The sequence below is a fragment of the Aulonocara sp. 'chitande type north' Nkhata Bay genome, linkage group LG8, assembly GCF_057382095.1.
Source record: "Aulonocara sp. 'chitande type north' Nkhata Bay isolate Kocher_YH1m ecotype deep benthic linkage group LG8, A_spYH_male_GT1.1, whole genome shotgun sequence".
Classification (NCBI taxonomy): domain Eukaryota; kingdom Metazoa; phylum Chordata; class Actinopteri; order Cichliformes; family Cichlidae; genus Aulonocara; species Aulonocara sp. 'chitande type north' Nkhata Bay.
In genome coordinates, this window is record NC_141351.1 from 7927770 (window position 1) to 7947963 (window position 20194).

A 20194-nucleotide genomic window follows, 5' to 3' on the forward strand; every position below is an offset into this window, starting at 1 on the left:
CATATTTGCACCTCCTGAGTTACCTGTGTTAAGTTTAGAAAGGTTACTGTAGTGCAAATATGCTGTAAAAAAATGTACATTAAAGCAGCACAGCGTTTCCTGAGCCTTATTTTGCAACCATGTGTCAGAGCCAAAAATGCCCTAGTTCCCTACAGCCAGGTATGTTACATCTTTCTTTAGACAATATGCGTGTGTGTGAAAGTTAAGAAGTGAAATCTGATGTGATTTAGAGTTTCACGCATTACTTCCACAACAATAGAAACTGTTGTCTGTTACTATGTCTGTGCATATGATTCTCTTTGAATGATTCCACGTGAGGCTTTTATCATCGGCTTGATCTGAACAGTGTTTCAAAATGCTGCTTTATTGCCTGAGGATATGCATGTACTGTGGATCCTCTGTCGACACATGGTGGGGGGGTGAAACCAGGTAGCTCTTGCAGACATCTGTAGTTGATTGCCTTGGATGACAAAAGGAGAAACTGCTGCAGTCTACACAGTTGTCTATGTTTATCGTAATGAAAGAACATTACCACAATGTTTTAGTATGGCTCTGTGGTGTGCATTATGACTTCTGAACCATTCCTGATGGAAATTGTTAATAACAGAATATAGCCTGCTAACAGAGCAGTAGAGTATATATTTTTGAAATATGCTATATTAAATTTACAAACATAACAAAAAACATGCCTTTATGTTACATGACTGCATCATTTGAACGAGTGTAGCTGTGATTGTAAGTAATGAGCTGTAAAGACATAGAAGGGTTTTTTTGTTTGTTTGTTTTTTATCAGTGAAGCTCTTTTAAGTTGATAATGCTGTGTTTTGGATGGAAAAATTTAATTGCAAGCACAGAACTGCTTGTTTTTTGACAGACATGGTTTTGTTTCAGTTTAAGCATGAGTAAAAATGGGTAATTCTGATGTAGAAGCTGGTTTGGAGCTTTTGAATGAAGCACAATACAGCACAATAGCATGGCAGATATCCTGAGGCATCATCAGCAGGAAATACACCGCTGATGGCTGCTCTCCAAGTACCCCATAACTGTGTTTGTCCAGGATTACTGTTATGTTGCTGTGACAAGTGTCTGAAATAGTATTTGGCAGTCAGTGAATGAAGAGTTTGTCAGGTCATTTACCTTTAATACAAATCTGCTTGTAAGCCAATAGTTTATTTTTTCAATGCAGCATCCGCCAGCCTTATTTTTTTGACACAGTTTCCTTTTATTAATTGTATTTTCAGTGAGCGAGGACAACCTTATCTGCTCTACATAGCACTTGCTCATATGCACGTCCCCTTGGCCCCTCCACTATCTCCAGATGCCCCTACCACTGATAATCACCCAAATAGTGGAGTGTATGCTGCCAGTCTGCGAGAGCTGGATAGTCTGGTTGGGGCAATAAAGAATGCTTCTGAGGCCACAGACAGAGACAATACACTCATCTGGTTCACTGGTTGGTCACCTGGATTCATGTCTGATATTCTGACAAAGCCTGTAATACTGTCTTGAATGTCTTGCCTTGTGTGCACACTCTTTACAGGTGACAACGGTCCATGGGAACAGAAATGCCAGTATGCAGGAAGCGTAGGGCCCTTCAGAGGCAAATGGCAGACCAGCAAAGGTAAATAAAATAAGCTTCCTGAGCAGTATAACGTCCACTTTATTGCTTTGCATCATCATATTTACATTTTTTTCTGCCTGTGTACTAGGTGGCGGTTCAGCTAAGCAGACTACGTGGGAGGGTGGTCACAGAGTGCCTACAGTGGCTTATTGGCCTGGAAGGATTCCTGCAAATACCACCAGCTCGTCCCTGCTCAGGTGCACCACTTTAGTAGCGTGCACAGGCTAGTTTATATCATTTAAATAGGTATACAGTATGCATACAATATATTTGTGAATATAGATGAGCAATTTTATAGATCCTATAAAATATATGACTACCCTACACGGTCATAAAGCCAAAGAGTACAGAAGAACCTTGTTTACTGACTCACCCAACAGTCTTTTACCAGCCATTAAAAACAGTGCTTACTCACTCCTTATCTCTTTGTGCAGTGGTATGGACATCTTCCCAACTGTTCTGTCTCTGGCGGGGGTAACACTCCCTTCTGACAGACGTTATGATGGCATTGATGCCACAAATATCCTCCTACATGGTGAACAGTTGGGCCATGAGGTGAAAAAAAAATTCACTTTGAATTTATATTTAGCTGTATACACTTGCTGGCCACTTTGCTACGTACACCTGTTCAGCAGTTGTTAGTGCCAGTCAGGCTGGTCTGAGTATTTAAGAAACAGCTGATCTGCTGGGATTTTCCTGCACAACCATCTCTAGGGTTTGCAAAGAATGGTCCAGGAAAAGGAGATAATATCCAGTGAGCGACAGTTCTTTGGTCAACACTGCTTTGTCGATGACATAGGTCAAAGAAGAATGACCAGCTGATGGGAAGATAACAGTAACTCAAATAACCACTCATTACAACCGGGGTTATCAGAAGAGCATCTCTAAATGTGGGGTCAGAATTTGGCTTGAATAGAATAAAAGCATTGAACGATCCTGGCTTGTGTCCATGGTTCAGTCTGCTGCTGGTAGTGTAATAGTGTGAGGGATGCTTTCTTATATTCTCTGAGAACTAATTGAGTACCAGTCGTTTAAATGCCAAAACCTGAGTATTGTTGCTAACTATATCCATGCTTTTATGACCACATGTACCCATGTTCTGATAGCTCATTCAAGTAGGATAAAATGCCATGTCGCAAACCTCACAATCTCTTACACCTTTTGGATGTGGTGAAACAAGCAGTTTGCATCATGGGCATGCAGATGACAAATCTGGGCCACTATTTGACACTATCGTGTCGACGTGGACCAAAATCTCTGAGAGTTTTGACAACTTATTGAATGCTTTGATTATTTATACCGTGAAGATTTAGGGCAGTTCTGAATCCCAAAGAGGGTTTAGCCTGGTATTAGCAAGTTGTATTACCAAGTGGCCTGCGAGTGTACTTTTCACAGTGATGTTGTATTTTTGAGTTGCCTGCAGACATCAATCCTTCTTTTCTGTAGTTTCTCTTCCACCCTAACAGTGGTGCTGCAGGGAGGTTTGGTGACCTTCAGACAGTTCGCAGTGGGAGACACAAAGCTTTCTACATCACAGGTACTGGTCAAATGGAGGGCACGCGTGCCCACCATCCACAATCCATTACACTACAGTCGGGCATGATGTCATGTTATTAAAACAGCTTGAGAAACAAACTTCTCTAATGCTGATGACGTGTTTATTCACATATGTTTGCAGTGCTGCTTGTTATGCCCTACCACTGTGGTGGATGGTTTACATAATGTCATCATGGTGGTACCAGACTGGTGACCCTGCTCTGCAGACAGATGTTTAAAAGAGAAAAACAACCCTAAAGGCTACATTGTAGCAGATTCATTCTCATCCTGAAGCATCATCTTGCAAAAATCTTTGCATTTATTTAAATAATTCTAAACCCTGAACTAAAGTAGTAACTCAGCAGCGTTTCAGAACATTCTTCAATTTAATGTAGGCGAAAAGGGGCTTATGGGGAATGCATGTATTCCTGTTTCTTTATAGGTGCAGCAGAAGCATGCGGTGGAGAAACAGGAAAGCAGCAGGTCCACGATCCTCCACTAATATTTGATCTTGAGCGTGATGAGGCTGAGGAAACACCTTTGGATGTCAAGACAACTGAATACCAGGTGGTAGCGGAGAGGATCGCTCGGAGGAGGGAGAAGCTATTATGGGACATCGCCACTGACAAGTCAGTGTCCATCGCAGATTACAGGACAGACGAGTCAGCAGCACCGTGCTGTGACCTGACACAGACTGTTTGTCGTTGCCCCAGGCTGGGTTGAGGGTGGGATTCACATGTAAACACTCACACAAGAGGCTGATAAGACAGGCTCACAGCTGGAGAAACAAGTCTCACTCTTTAAAAAAATGTGATTAGCACTTTGTTTGTAGAAGAAGCCATTAGTGAAGGGGTTCAATGGCCAGAGGCTACAGGACATGTACAAACAAGATGAGAGGGCAAAGAGAAGTAGGTGGATGAACTTTGGCCTGTTAGTAAAACAGTGGCTGGAGTAATTCTCAGTAATTTTAGAAAAATAACACATCTTATATCAGATCATAAGACATACTAAATTTAGTGGATAGGATTGGGCTTAGGGCAGAGACTTTTGTTGCGACAATCAAATTTTGGAGACCAAACATCTGAAAATAGATCCTTATTGTTATCTTGTTGAATATTTGATGGCTTTTATTATAATATTCAAACATTTATAATATAATTACAAATAAAAAACAAACAAAACAAAACTTGTTGCAGAGGTCAAATCATTTCTAAGATTTAATGAGTCTCTGGTGTAAATGTCCAGTATTGAACAGCTCAATGCAGCTCACAGGTGCCCTAACAGCGCCACCTTCTGGCAAGTCATATTACTATGTTACTTATTACAACAGTACTATAAAGAAATGTTATATACACATTATACACTGTAAAAACCCATTAACATATATTTTACGAATGTTAAGTCTATGTGTTGATGTGTAACACATTACACAAAAAGGATACTTAATGCATTAATGTAAAAATAACTTGACGTATATGTTAACATATTCAGAATTATTAAGTAAATAACACGTTTTTTAGGCTTGCACTGAAAACAATGGACCTGTAGCTTTGTCGTGTACAGCTCGTCCCAGGATTTGCATTTAGCTGTCGACTGCTGCACCTACAGAGCAAAATATTTCATCAGGTTACATTTGTGACTCTGCAGGATTTTTCAGTCTCGTGTATTGCTACCATAATTAGTATCACAGCTGCATCGGCAAGTCATATGATACTTATGGCATGTATCGTGATTTAAATAGTGTATTGTATAATATCTATGTATAATTTCTTTCTGAGTGAACTACTGCTTGTCTCTCCTGAGGTATCATACATTTTTATGACCACTGATTGAAATGTTCTGGAGCCCCATACACAGGAATGGCCCTGATAAATGTCCTAAGACTTAACATTGCACTTGGCTTGTTAAGAAGTAAAATCTTAGGTGAGTTTTAAGCATACCTCCCAGGGACCAGTCACACTAGGGAAAACAGCGGTCGGAGACTGCTGTGCGGAAAAAAAAAATTATGCCTGTATGCAATTAACTTGCAGTGGTATTGCCTTTGAAATGGTCTCTTCAAAGACAGATCATTTTGAAGCAATGCTCAGCTGCTGTCTTTAAACCAACTTTGGTGCGTTAATTTGGCAATAAAACTGGGATAAAACGGTAATAAGACGAAGTCAGTCTGCTATAAATTTTTGATTAAACAGGGTTAAGTTGGCACTTAAGCGCTGTATGCAATAATACCCTAATTGAAATCTGTTGCCGTCTACCTCAGTCCTCAGTCAGTCCTACCAGAGCCAAGGGTGGACTCAGCACAAGTGGACTGGGAAAACTTTATAAATTTATAAACAAACAGCTGCAGCTAATTCATTCCATCAATGACCAACATTATATCAAGAGCAACGTAACTGTGTGGCTCAAAAATGAGGATACCAGAAATGTAATAACAACACGATACAGTTTGAATTCAGGTTTCAGGGACGTTCTGCTCTGAAAACAGTGGGACAGTTGAGAAAAGTGAGAGAAGGCGGAAGGAGAATCAACATGTTTATGCTACAACACATTAACTTCTAGTGTGTCAAACTTGATACATGAGTTTTAGAGAATCTTACATCATCAGTGTGATTTCTTTCCCCCCTGAAAAAATTGCAAAACACATTTTTTAAGAAATAAATTGCAAAGAAAAACACAGATGTGGTAAGCATGATACAAGTTAAAACTCATATATCAAAATTAATATTTAATTAATTTTAAAGCGTTAGAAGGGTCAATAAACACTCAATTTTCTGTCTTAATTTCATTGCTCAGACTTTAAAAGGATAACGGTGATCTCTTATTTTGTTATGAATAACTGGGGACTGTGTGGCCCTGAGAACTGAGGTTCAGGCGGAGCCCAGGTTTTATCCAGAGATTTACTTCACTGCAAACACTTCCTTCATATACCTGAAATCTATGTACACTTTGTGAACCTGAATTGGAGTTATGCACCAGGGCTGCTGTCTCACATCCCACAGTTAGAAAACCTTGAATTAAGGCATCTGTTAAGCATAAAATATTAATTTAACTAATCCTAACATACTATAACATTCAGACACTGCTATAATACACTAGCACAGTCCCACTGATAGCTCAATTTTGAAAGACACATGTAATGTATGTATTAGTGTCTGTCGAGGGAAAGAAAGAAAGAGAAAGAAAGAAAAATGAATCTTGCTCTGTGTGCACGCTGCTGAGAAAAGGCAACGCTGAAATGTGATTAAACACTGTAACTCACTGTAAAAAGGATGACAAGCTATATACTCATATGTGGTTCTCCTACAGCCTTCTGAAAGTCTGAACATAAGACATGCTTTGCAGCATTGAATTCAGTGCAGCTTGCAGTGAGTTGCCCACCACAAATCTTTGTAACTGACACTGACGCGATTCATTGTATCCTCACTTGGAGAAATAAACATGATGGTGCAGACGAGATCCTCATCCACGCAGACTGACTCCGGGTTGCAGCAACTTACTGCAACATTTTGGCGTTCTATTTGCATTTATAAATAAGCTGGCAATTATTTGGAAATCTGAAATAACTGAAATAATTTGGAGGCAGGTTGCTTCCCCCCAGATGACCTGTGCAAATGCCTTGCAATCAAAAGCAATCGCTCAGAGGTTGGGGGCACTGTACACTCAACCTCCGGGTGACCAGTTGGTCAACAATTTGTATTTGGTCCCAAAAAAAACTTGCCAATTGCCAATTTTTTCCTAGTGTGACTGAGGCCATAGGAGCACTTTTGTTATTTTAACCCCTGGATATTATTGAGCTTAAGTATTGTCGGTCAGCTCATACTACTTACCTGCTCTTTAGGTTGCTACCATAGTAATGATTTGTCGTTGGACAATACATATATTCAACAGTAGTATAAAAGTCAGAATTTCTAGCTGTGCACAGTGATTATTTCAACATGTTTAACACTGTTGTTAGTGGTAGTATATGGGAGTTAACATTAGGATGGTTCAGACAGCCTTTGACTTAAAGAACAAATGTTCTGTTGATGTTTTTTTCTTTAGAATGAGTGGACCTTCTGCTCTGTTTTAGTGTTTTTTTCTATATCCTTTACAAATAACAATGGGTGCACAAAATACAGAAATACAAGAAGGTAATATCCTTCCAAGATTTAACTTTAGGTGTGCAGGGTAACTTGTGAGAGGGTTGGGAAGCCACAATGTCGCAACACATTAGGAATATTTTGTCCAACCTTCCTACTAGAAACAGGTAAGTCTGGTTTGTGTGCAGGGGCAGGGGCAGGGAGGGTACCCTGGGGAATTTGGTCAGTTATTCTGGTTTCCAACCGGAGGGAACTCATTCTCATCATCCAGACAAACGGGGCCCTCAGCAAATTCGTGCTCAGGGATGACTTCACCCTTCTGGGCTCCACCGTCTTCGGAGTAGCCTGGAAAGAAGCAAAGAAAGAGCATTTTAAAATTTCAAATATTTCTGATCATATTTGGATGGCTAGGGTTTTAACTATAAAGAAACAAGCTTCATTTAAACAGGAGTCGCTTGACAACAATACTAAGAGTTGAACATACACACACTATTTACAGCTGTGTTTAATAGCCATTAAACATAAAGTATACTGACTATGCTCATTTTAAAGTGTCAGCCTTAAATCTTACCCATTAGAGTGGTGGAGGAGGGTGCGGTCGTGGGGAGAGCCACAGTGGCAGCATATGTTTGGCTAGGTGGTTGTGGAGGGACATTCTCGGGGTTCTCCTCTTCCTTCTGGTCCACCTGCTCCTCATTGGACTCAAAGAGCCTGAGGAAGCATGGAAGAAATGGGCTGAATAGGATTTAACACCTAAGATAATGCGACAACAGGAATGCACAACAATGTGAGATTTCTAAACAGCAACAAAAGATGGAAAAGTATGGAAGTAAGGAAATGGACAACTGTTTAAATGCATACAGATACAAAAAAATAGCATTCAAGCGTTTTCAGCTCCTACATGTGATTATAGTGCACATGATTACTAGAGATGGCACGATACGACTTTTTTATGTCCGATACCGATACCGATATCATAAATTTGGATATCTGCCGATACCGATATGAATCCGATATAGTGTTTTTTAATCAACAAAACTGTTTTTTTAAATATCTTGCTGCATTTTGTATAAGTTCATACTCAAGTTTAAAACAACAACTACACTAAAGCTATTCTGTTATACCTGTATGCAAAAAAAAAAAAAATTTCATAGTTCAGCAATACTGATCAATCTAATAAACTTAAACCTACACCATCCTCCCTATTCTGGTATTTTAAAGAGTACTTAGCGTAAATATTAAGCAACCTAACTAATAGGGTTCCAACTCCCAGCAACAACAAAAATAAATAAATAAAAAATAGGGAACCACCCCTCACGCTCCACCTCATGATGCTTAATCGACGTAATCAACCTTAATTTGATGCAGTGTGAAAAAAAAATGCACAGAAATCAATTATTTTTCAAGAAATATTAAATAGATTCAACATCTTTCTTCAACAAAATTGCAGACTGCACAGATGGTACCTTCCCAAAGGAAAAAGTACTATAGCTTACTAGGGTATATATATTAGACTTAATAGTTACTATATACAGTAATTGACTTCTATTCATTTTACATCAAATTAAAACTTTGCGTGTCAGATAATTATTTATTAAAAGCTAGACATTTTAAATGAGAATAAGAAAGAAAAGTATGTCTTTGTGCCCCCTTTTCCCTGTTAATGCCCTATCGGCCCCCCTGGCTAAACTTTGCTAGATCCGCCCCTGCTCAGTTACCAGCGTCAGCTACGTAAAAAAAGATCCTGGTGTAGAAAGTAATATTAAATACATTCTAACAACAGCTTATCAAGCTTAAACGTGCTGCTGTTGTTTATCCACTGGTTTCCTCTTTCTGGTGCAAAGTGGGCTAAAAACAAACCAGAGAGACGGAATTGCGACAGAAAAGCCGATCAGCTGATCATTAAGCAGTTTCATGATTGAAGTAGCAGCAAGAAGAGGCAGTTGCTCCATATATCGTTTGTTAAGCTTAACGCAGGAATGCTTTACAAACATTCAGAGATGGACTTACACACTTGCTTTACTGCTCTCGGGGATAACTTTGTCGGAGATGAAATGCCAGGTTGCTAGCGAAGCTCCAAATGCTATCCAGAGCACCGACAGGTCCCGCATGCCACAGCCGCTCTATCACGTGATGCATACTGCTCCGACGTGCTAACGTTCTGAGGCGAGTTACGGCGTGTTGCAAGTTTTGTGAGGTGCTTTCGTGATATTTAATGGATCGGATTACATTTTTTATTTTTCTCCGATATCCGATCCAGTAATTTAGGTCAGTATCGGACCGATACCGATACGTAATATCGGATCGGTCCATCTCTAATGATTACATCTTCATCTTCACCTTTCTATCTGCCTCAAGATGTCTAACTTTTCAGTTAGAGTAAGTCAAGGGGAACCAAAATAAGTATACATTTTAATTTAGAATGAGGATTTCCTGCCATATTTATAACCTGTACATCCCACTAAGATATACACACCTGTGCTTTTGAACAAGGACACACTCGCCTCCATCCTGTGGATCCACATTATAGATGTAAAGAAACCCATCTGAAGATGCCACAAGCAGGCGAGGAAGCTTCTGAATCCTGACAACAACATCAACAAAAACAACACACACACAATATAAATGAACCTGCACAGATACAGACTTGTGTTTTTTCAATATACCTGTATAGTTGTAGTTCTCTTACGTAGCGAGGGCACAAATGTTCTTCAGACCGAACATGTTGAGTCGCACTGTGGCAAAGGCTCTGTCCTGATTCATCATGTCAGATACCTGAGTGGGTAAGTAGGTACTGGCTGCTGTGAACATTTTCCCCACATATGCTGACCATGTAGGGGACTCTTCCTCTTGGCTGGAATCAAACAAGATGCTTTGTAGTTAAAGAGAAAGAAAACATTTAACATGAATAAAAGACTACTAAAGATAACAGTTTTATAATATAATGGAGCAATGAGAGTTAGAAAAAAGTGCTGTTTTTAATAATAACACAGCAGAGAGGCCGAGGCATTCATTTACTCTGGTTAGGAAGAGCAACGTTTGAGACAAAAGCATCTCAACTGTCAGTGAGTCCCCCGTGCAAAATAAAATAATAGTAATGGTGAAGCAGGATAATACTCATCTAAATAATGGTTTATTATCAGTTATCACCAGCCACTTTATTAGGTACACCAGTTCTACTAAAGTTCAAACCGAGCATCAGAGGAAAAAAGATGATTTAAGTGACTTTGAATGAGGCTTGGTTGTTGGTGCCAGATGGGCATCTCAGAAACTGCTGATCTGCTGTGATTTTCTCGCACTACCATCTCTAGAATTTCCAGAAAATCTGAAAAAGAGAAAATGTCCAGTAAGCAGCAGTTCTCTGGGTGAAAATGACTTGTTGATGTCAGAAGGTCAGGAGAAAATTACTAAACTGCTTCAAGCTGACAGGACGAAAAAAACCAACTCGAATAACCCCTTGTTACAACCAAGGTGGGCAGAAGAGCATCTCTGAACACAAAACACATCAAACCATGAAGCAGGAGGAGACCACGCTAGGTGCCACTTCCTTCAGCTAAGAACACGAAACTGAGGCTACATTTCAAAACTGGACAATAGAAGATTGTATAATCTGACGTGTCTCAATTTCTGCTGAAATATTTGGATGGTAAGGTCAGAATTTGGCATAAACAACATGAAAAAATTGATTCCTCCTACCTTTTATCAATGGTTTAGGCAAAGTTGGCCAAATACTCCTCCACACATGTAATGGTGTGGAGGAGTATTTTGTTGGCTAGCTTTGGGTCCCTTAGAAACAACAGAGCATCATCTAAATGCTACTCAGCCTACCAAAGTATTGTTACTGAGCATGCACATCCCTATACACGGTGCACCATTGTCTAATAACACCCTATATCTCAAAGCTCAAGCCATCCCTTTCTTGATCATGACAGGGAGTCTGCTATATTCAAATGGCCTCCAGCCTCACACGTTTTGGGATCTGATGAACAGGAGATTTACAGCTGACCAGCAGGCAGATCTGCAGCAGCTGTGTGATACTATTATGTCAATATGCTCCAAAAGACCTAAGGAATATTTTCAGCATCCATCCATTATCTTCTGGTTATCCAATACAAGGCTGCAGCTGTTAGGGCAAGAGACAGGGTCCCCAGTCTAACACTTAGAGACAGAAAACCATTTGCATTCACAATTTAGAATCACCAATTAACCACTAACTGCATGTCTTTGGACTGTGGGATTAAGACAGAGTGTCTGAAGAGAACCCACGCAAACACAGGGAGAACATGCAAACCCCACACAGAAACACCTTGTTGAAATTCTGCCATTAAGAATTAATGCTGAAGAGAAAAAGTGGGTCCAATCCAGTGCCAACTACTTTTATAGATGCACCTAATAAGTGACTGTGAATATTTACATTAATTAACATATGACTTTATATAATAGGATTAATATTATTCTCAACACAATTTTCTTTTCAAAATTAGATAGTGAGTAACTGAAAAAAGAAGCTTGAAAAAGGAAGAGAGAGTCAACCTTGGGCTGTGCTGCTCCAGTTTAAAGATATGGACCGTCTCAGTGTTGCTGGAGGCACACAGGAACTGTGCATCTGCACTGAAGGACAGCGAACTGATACTAACATATCTGGAACACACACAGGAAATAGAAAGAGAAACAAAACAGTGAGATTTAATTTCTTTTAAGTAATCCAAAACTAACATTACAGTGATGTATTATTAAAGCCCGTGCACGACTTTGCCTTTAAGGATTTTTGTCTGAGATAAGAAATGACTCTGCAAACCTTTGGACACAGTCCGGTCACAGCAGTGTGAGTGTTGAAACGCTGTGTATGACAGCCTCCATGCTATCTTACAGTGTAATGTTTCCATGACCCCACCACTCACATTACTGTTAGTCAGTCACTGACACTGGAACCTGCTCAGCACATTCACAGCCATGTATCATTGGCTGTTGAGCGGAAGAGCAGTAAAGTATCTTACTCACCAAAACATGTAAGTGGTGAATATTACCAGATTTATTTGCACTGCTCACCTTCATGTCACGAGAAATTTATTAAACCTCTTTCCTACATTATGAATCATGTTTGTTCAATGATTTTTTTTCTTTTCAATTCTGACTGCTGGTCAGTACTTAATGCCTAAACTACGTGAAAAGAATAATAATAACCTTTTCATGCCTCTGCGAAATTCAAACAGCTTCTGTCCTTCAGGGATGCTGAAAACTCTGATGACAGTACCCTGTGGAGGATAGCGTGGTCAGGAGGGACTGATGTGTAATAAAAGAGAAGGAAGGTGAAAAAGGAAATCAAACCCTCACCTTCTCCGAAGCACTAGCCAGCTTTGTGCCGGAGGCGTTGAATGTGAGAGCTGCCAGGGGACTGTCATGGGCCTGGATCAGCGTCACAGTGCTCTAAAGGGGCAACAATGCTCTTTAACACAAGGCTGCTCTTTTCCCCCATGGGGTTTCCAGGTGAAATGAAAACAGCTGCATTTCTTTCCTTTGTTGCCTCACCAGATTGTTGGCATCATAGACTGTGATCTCTCCCATGGTGGCGCTACCAGGATACGCCAGGAAGGAGTTGCCATGGTTGATGGAGAGTGCACAGAGACCTATAAAGGAGACAAGAGGATTATTTACTATTTTATCTTTTTTTTTTCTTTTCATAATCACTGATTTGGCTTTTTTGCCTATTGGAGTTAACATGCATTATCTAATCTGACTTATTACTTATAAAGAATAATGTGTTAGGCCTGTGAATACATTGGATCAAGCAACTGTTGCATGCTTTTTTAAACACAGTGCTTTGGAAAGCCTATGAAATGCAAAATTCTTATCACTGTTACAGGAACTGAAGCGCCTTGTCACATTTAATCAGTATTGATATAGCAGAGTCCATTTGCTGACTTTATGATTGCTGTCTGCTTGTTTTGTAAATTGAAAATGTATCCACAGTGGCTTCCAGTCAAAAAAGTAATGTAAATTCCACTTGCATGATTAAATACACAGCTAACACACATGTATATGATACTACTTTTCCTTACAGTCCCCCAAATATTCCCATATATTATTCAAGTGTCACAAAATGCATAAATTTCATTGCATTGGATAGCATAATGTCAAATCAAATTGTAGCTGCATTTATTTTCTCTGCACACAGTAACTTCTAACTCTCTCTTTAATCACTTAATCACCTTTAAAGCCAACTGGAATCTCCGGCAGGCTACGTAAAAGACATGCTGATCCCATCTGAACTGTATGCAGCCCTCATAAACAGTATGGCAACCTTAAAATCTCAGCTGAGCCCTTTCTGGCTGTTCTAAGGTGACCATGTGTCTGCCATCAGGGCCTCTCGGCTATTGTGGCTCGCAGCTTCATTGACTTCCCTTAGATCTTTTCTGAAAACATGTTTTTATAGACCAGGTTTTATGCGATGTGTCTGTTTGTCTTTTTGATATTACTTTGCTTTTTGTTCTTTTTCTACTGACATTTTGCATTCAGTTCTATGCCCCTTTTCCTTGTATCAATTATATCTTATTTTTTTTAATCTATTATTGTTTGCGATTGCAGACTGGCTTTACCTTCTAAGCATCCTTCTTTTGCCTTCATTAAAAAACTTTCTAAAGAGATTTTAAAGGTGCTGTACTATTATTAATGCTTCAGTGTCTTCTAGCCCACAGAACAACTTGGCAACATCTGGGCATCAGGCTGTCTCTCTAACAGTTGGGAGTTTTGGGGTTTTTTTTGTCATGTTTCAGCAGGCAAAGCTTTAATTTCTTCCAAAAGCTGTAGTCTACCTGAGGGGTTGGTGGGTGTGTTGAGCAGCGTCTTAAGGAGCTTCATGTCTTTGATATTGTGGATGTAGATCGACTCTTCGAGACACACCACGAGCCGCTGATGTTGAAAGAGACACGAGCACAAGAACATGTAATTATCAGCACAAACTGGGATGATAAAGGGGTATGCAAAGCTGTCACTCTTGTCTTTACCTGTCTGTTGAGCCTGACAGAGAGGATGTTGTTGGAGTAGCTGTAGTTACAAATTTCCGTGCCTTTCTTAAAGTGATAGACGTTCATTCGTCGTGGCATGGACAGACTGACCACAACCACTAGGCTGCTGGAAAACAGTCGCTCCACTATATAGACATCTGGACACTCCACTGGGGAAAGAAAAACAGATGAATCTCTTGAATACTTGCTTACAGGGAGTGCAGAATTATAAGGCAAGTTGTATTTTTGAGGAATAATTTTATTATTGAACCATGTTCTCAATGAACCCAAAAAACTCATTAATATCAAAGCTGAATGTTTTTGGAAGTAGTTTTTAGTTTGTTTTTAGTTTTAGCTATTTTAGGGGGATATCTGTGTGTGCAGGTGACTATTACTGTGCAGAATTATTAGGCAACTTAACAAAAAACAAATATATACCCATTTCAATTATTTATTTTTACCAGTGAAACCAATATAACATCTCCACATTCACAAATATACATTTCTGACATTTAAAAACAAAACAAAAACAAATCAGCGACCAATATAGCCACCTTTCTTTGCAAGGACACTCAAAAGCCTGCCATCCATGGATTCTGTCAGTGTTTTGATCTGTTCACCATCAACATGGCCTGTATTTATATAGTGCTTTACTAGTCCCTAAGGACCCCAAAGCGCTTTACATATCCAGTCATCCACCCATTCACACACACATTCACACACTGGTGATGGCAAGCTACATTGTAGCCACAGCCACCCTGGGGCGCACTGACAGAGGCGAGGCTGCCGAACACTGGCACCACCGGGCCCTCTGACCACCACCAGTAGGCAACGGGTGAAGTGTCTTGCCCAAGGACACAACGACTGAGACTGTCCAAGCCGGGGCTCGAACCGGCAACCTTCAGATTACAAGGCGAACTCCCAACTCTTGAGCCACGATCGCCCATTGCGTGCAGCAGCAACCACAGCCTCCCAGACACTGTTCAGAGAGGTGTACTGTTTTCCCTCCTTGTAAATCTCACATTTGATGATGGACCACAGGTTCTCAATGGGGTTCAGATCAGGTGAACAAGGAGGCCATGTCATTAGTTTTTCTTCTTTTATACCCTTTCTTGCCAGCCACGCTGTGGAGTACTTGGACGCGTGTGATGGAGCATTGTCCTGCATGAAAATCATGTTTTTCTTGAAGGATGCAGACTTCTTCCTGTACCACTGCTTGAAGAAGGTGTCTTCCAGAAACTGGCAGTAGGACTGGGAGTTGAGCTTGACTCCATCCTCAACCCGAAAAGGCCCCACAAGCTCATCTTTGATGATACCAGCCCAAACCAGTACTCCACCTCCACCTTGCTGGCGTCTGAGTCGGACTGGAGCTCTCCGCCCTTTACCAATCCAGCCACGGGCCCATCCATCTGGCCCATCAAGACTCACTCTCATTTCATCAGTCCATAAAACCTTAGAAAAACCAGTCTTGAGATATTTCAAATCGTCCAAATCGTTCCACAGACGATGCCATCTCTCATCTCCTCCACACATCACTCACTCACTTGGACACTAGAAGGGGGAATTATGTTAAAATGCTCTTCATAGACTACAGCTCTGCATTTAACACCATAATTCCCTCCACACTCACCACCAAGCTGGAGCATCTGGGACTCAGCTCATCTATGTGTCAGTGGATCTCCAACTTCCTAACTGGCAGACCACAGGCAGTAAGGATGGGCGGACATGTCTCAGCCTCCACCACTCTCAGCACTGGAGCCCCCCAGGGGTGTGTTCTGAGCCCCCTGCTGTACTCTTTGTACACATATGACTGTGTGGCCACTACCAGCTCCACCACCATCATCAAGTTTGCTGACGACACCGTCGTGGTGGGCCTGATCTCTGATAACAACGAGACGGCCTACCTGAAGGAGATTAGGAATCTGGAGAACTGGTGCCAGAGGAACAACCTCCTTCTAAACGTCAGTAAGACAAAGGAGCTGATAGTGGACTTCAGCACTAAGCAGGAGAGGAACTACCAGACCCCCGTCATCAACGAGTGCCCAGTGGAGAGAGTGGACAGCTTCAAATACCTCGGAGTTCACATCACGCAGGACCTGTCATGGTCCTGTCACATCAACACCGTGGTGAAAAAGGCCCGACAGCGTCTCTACCACCTCAGACGCTTGAGAGACTTCCAACTGCCCTCCAAGGTGCTCAGGAACTTTTACTCGTGCACCATAGAGAGCATCCTGGCGGGAAACATCTTAACCTGGTTCGGGAACAGCACCATGCAGGACAGACGAGCTCTACAGAGGGTTGTGCGGTCAGCTGAGCGCACCATCCGCTCCGAGCTCCCTGACCTGCACTCAATCTACAGCAGGCGGTGCTGGACCAAGGCCAGGAAGATCGTGAAGGACCTCAGCCATCCCAACAACAGACTGTTCTCTCTGCTGAGGTCAGGAAAGCGATTCCGCTCCCTGAAGACCAACACAGAGAGACTGAGGAGGAGCTTCTTCCCGCAGGCGATACGGTCTCTCAATCACACCACCACACAGTACTGACCCACACATACAGTTCTTACACACACACTGGACTTTCTGGACTTTGGTTTTGCACAACACTGGTCACTATATTCTTCATTTCCGGTTAATACTTGTACAGCTGCTGTTATTGTGTATATATTTATTTATATTTAGATTTCTTCATACATTCTTATATAGTTCTATATTGTGTATTTTGTTGTACAGTTATTTTATTTTCAACTTTAATTTATATATTTTATCTTATTCTTCCCAGTTAAATTTACCCTTCATTCTAATTTGTGTTGTACAGTTATTTCATTTTTAACCTTAATTTATATTTTATTCCTTCCTAGTTAAATTTACCCTTTTTAATTTTTCATATTTATTTCCTATCTTATTCATAGCCTTTTCCTTTTTTGTTTTCTTTAGGTCACGAGCAGTTGTCCAAGCATTTCACTACATATCGTACTGTGTATGACTGTGTACGTGACAAATAAAAATTTGAATTTGAATTTGAATTTCTTGGCCCAGTCTTGATGTTTCAGCTTGTGTGTCTTGTTCAGTGGTGGTCGTCTTTCAGCCTTTCTTACCTTGGCCATGTCTCTGAGTATTGCACACCTTGTGCTTTTGGGCATTCCAGTGATGTTGCAGCTCTGAAATATGGCCAAACTGGTGCCAAGTGGCATCTTGGCAGCTGCACGCTTGACTTTTCTCAGTTCATGGACAGTTATTTTGCTCCTTGGTTTTTCCACACGCTTCTTGCGACCCTGTTGGCTATCTTGAATGAAACGCTTGATTGTTTGATGATCACGCTTCAGAAGCTCTGCAATTTTGAGACTGCTGCATCCCTCTGCAAGATATCTCACTATTTTTGACTTTTCTGAGCCTGTCAAGTCTTTCTTTTGACCCGTTTTGCCAAAGGAAAGGAAGTTGCCTAATAATTATGCACACCTGATATAGGGTGTTGATGTCATTAGACCACACCCCTTCTCATTACAGAGATGCACATCACCTAATATGCTTAATTGGTAGTAGGCTTTCGAGCCTATACAGCTTGGAGTAAGACAACATGCATGAAGAGGATGATGTGGACAAAATACTCATTTGCCTAATAATTCTGCACTCCCTGTACTTCTACTCAGAGAAGTTATGGAAAGTACCTCATGTCAAAATTCATTCATAGTACATTCACAGTATCCCATCTATTTGTGAGCTGTGAGAATGGTTTGACCTGTAGCAGACTTGCTGCCAGTCTTCGCAGCAGCCTTTTGGTACAAAAAAAAAGAAGTGCCTCCGTCTGCGTTTACCTACCTTGCACATCAGACTAAACATGACTTGAACAGCCTAAATTAAGTTGAACATGACCACAGCTCAAACTATGCTGTGCAGACCTCTGTCACTGTGTACTCGTGTCATATTTAGGGGGCAGAATGCAGGTTGGTTTGTTTGCTGATTAAAGAGAGTGAAGAACAGTGTCACTCCTACCCCCTTCATGGATGCAGTCCAGTTTGTCCACAGCTGTGACTGAGAAGAGCCGGTAGCCGGTCTTAGTGCCCACTGATAGAGAGCTACAATGGAAGCACACCCAAATACTTTTTTTAGTAACACTGTAGTTACATAGTATACCATCGGCCTTTAATTTAAGTTGGATACATTGGAATACCTTAAAAAAATAATGTCTTTAGTATTATACACCAACACACACATATGGTCACTAGTATAATACTGTAAACCATTGCGAATGGTTATAATGGATCATAGATACCAATGCTGTAATAGCTACTTTCTAAGCAAGAAAATAATACACTGTGGCCTCAGTTGACTTCCTTACAGCTCTACTGATAACTAACCCATCATTGTCCATGATGCAATAGTAGCATGACCATAACTGACAACAGGGTTAGGACATGGTTATCAGATCACAGAACTACTTTGTTAGGCTTAGGGCAGCTTAAGCCTGCCACAAAGAATTTCAGGCAAACATCTGTTTATGTGCATAAGTCTTTGGCACCTGAGTCATTATCATGCTTAGGCAACAAAGCCTTAAAGCAATTACCATTAAAAGCGGTTAATTTCCATAAAGATGCCTGCCTTCCTAGCTCAGCTGGAGATGAGAGGAGCATTGTGGTCAGCAGGCTTATTTGGCTGTTTAGCCTGAAGCATACCCAAAGGAGTTGTTTGTTTAAGGAGACACACATTAAAATCAAGAGTTTGTGAATTCTTGGTTCAGTATGAGATACTGTAAAGCAGATTTTTCTTAAAGCTCCTTTATTTTCATTATTAACAAATAGCACTGCACGTTGACTGGGAGTGTAAACAAGAGACTGTCAAGAGACTGTTAAACTGTGTTACTACAAGTTTGGTTATAATACTAAAAGACTACTCAAAAGTGCAATAGGCCACACAGTGGCCTACTTCATATCCAGCTCTATGGGACTCTCGTCTAGAAGTTTAAATGGTGCACACAAAAAGGTTACTTCATTTTGCATGCGCTCACTTTGCAGGTCCCATCAGAAAATAAACCACATTATAGAAATGCAGCTGAAAATAATTATGCAACGGTCAGGTGTATCAAGGAGATTGAGTTCATGCAGGGCCCAGCTCGCAGGTCGCTTACGTGGTGTCCTGGTTAAACGAGGCACAGATGAAACCTCGATGCACTCCGGGGTCGTCGGATAAGTCCGGTGACTCCATCCCAGCAGCTGAATTCCCCCTCCTCTAGAGGTCGGAGGCCTTGGGCCCGGGTCGATCACCGCCGGAACCCGCTTCCCCTTTTGCTGCTCCCCGACTGTAAGCGCCACGCTCACACTCTTCGGGGACAGGAATGTCCGGGCAGGCTGGCTCAGATGGTGCACATCGTAAACAGGAGCGTGAGCTGCTATGGCTAACCGGAACGGGAGCAAAGATAAACAGGAACAGCTCACTGACGACCGTTTTACTTCGGAGAGGCTACACTCCCGTTGTTATTATTGTGTTATTAACTTCCAGTGTCCACACAGGAAAACAAAAACAGCTGATGGGAGGATGCGTCACCCTGAGGTACATCGTGATTGGCTTTCCAACCATACGTCTGCACGCCTCTCTGGCTTTTCTATTGGTCAAGTTGATAAAATCCAAGAATGGTTTTAGCAAACAGCTATCAATCAACCGAGCGGCTTGTTTAAGAGGAAAAACTGGTGATTGGCCAGTTTTGCTTTCAGTCTTGTCATGAGGAATTGTTTTGATGATTTGATTGGATGAAAACCCAGTGACACGCAAACAGCTTAAATTACAGTACGCAATTTTTGGTAATAGTTTACTTTTTTTTTTAAACAAAGTAATATGAAATTAAATATACTACTATAATATCTATGTAAAAATATTTTTATGTAAGAACATTTTTAATTTATTCGTATACGAAAATATTTCTATTTCAAAGTTTCGGTTTAAAGCACTGACGTGAATTCAGGTTTT

General features: G+C 40.9%; 2 protein-coding genes across 2 annotated transcripts in view; one reads left to right on the top strand and one right to left on the bottom strand.

The window, feature by feature from the left end:
- The window catches only part of arsg (arylsulfatase G), a 15523-nt gene extending 11164 nt beyond the window's left edge, over positions 1-4359 (top strand). The window contains exons 7-12 of the mRNA XM_086303140.1: positions 1242-1453; positions 1541-1621; positions 1710-1818; positions 2056-2176; positions 3068-3158; positions 3600-4359. Of these exons, the coding sequence (XP_086159266.1) occupies positions 1242-1453; positions 1541-1621; positions 1710-1818; positions 2056-2176; positions 3068-3158; positions 3600-3880 (895 nt within the window). The 3' untranslated portion in view covers positions 3881-4359. The remainder of the gene's footprint in view (positions 1-1241; positions 1454-1540; positions 1622-1709; positions 1819-2055; positions 2177-3067; positions 3159-3599) is intronic.
- On the bottom strand, positions 4235-19850 carry wipi1 (WD repeat domain, phosphoinositide interacting 1). The gene is made up of 12 exons (XM_086303142.1): positions 19359-19850; positions 18227-18309; positions 14238-14407; positions 14046-14142; positions 12763-12860; positions 12568-12660; positions 12418-12488; positions 11767-11874; positions 9923-10087; positions 9710-9817; positions 7805-7944; positions 4235-7578 (listed from the first exon to the last, which is right to left on the bottom strand). Exons 1-12 carry the CDS (start codon positions 19433-19435, stop codon positions 7457-7459), a joined length of 1332 nt encoding a protein of 443 aa, XP_086159268.1. The 5' UTR covers positions 19436-19850; the 3' UTR covers positions 4235-7456.
- Between the last annotated feature and the right edge of the window lie 344 nt (positions 19851-20194).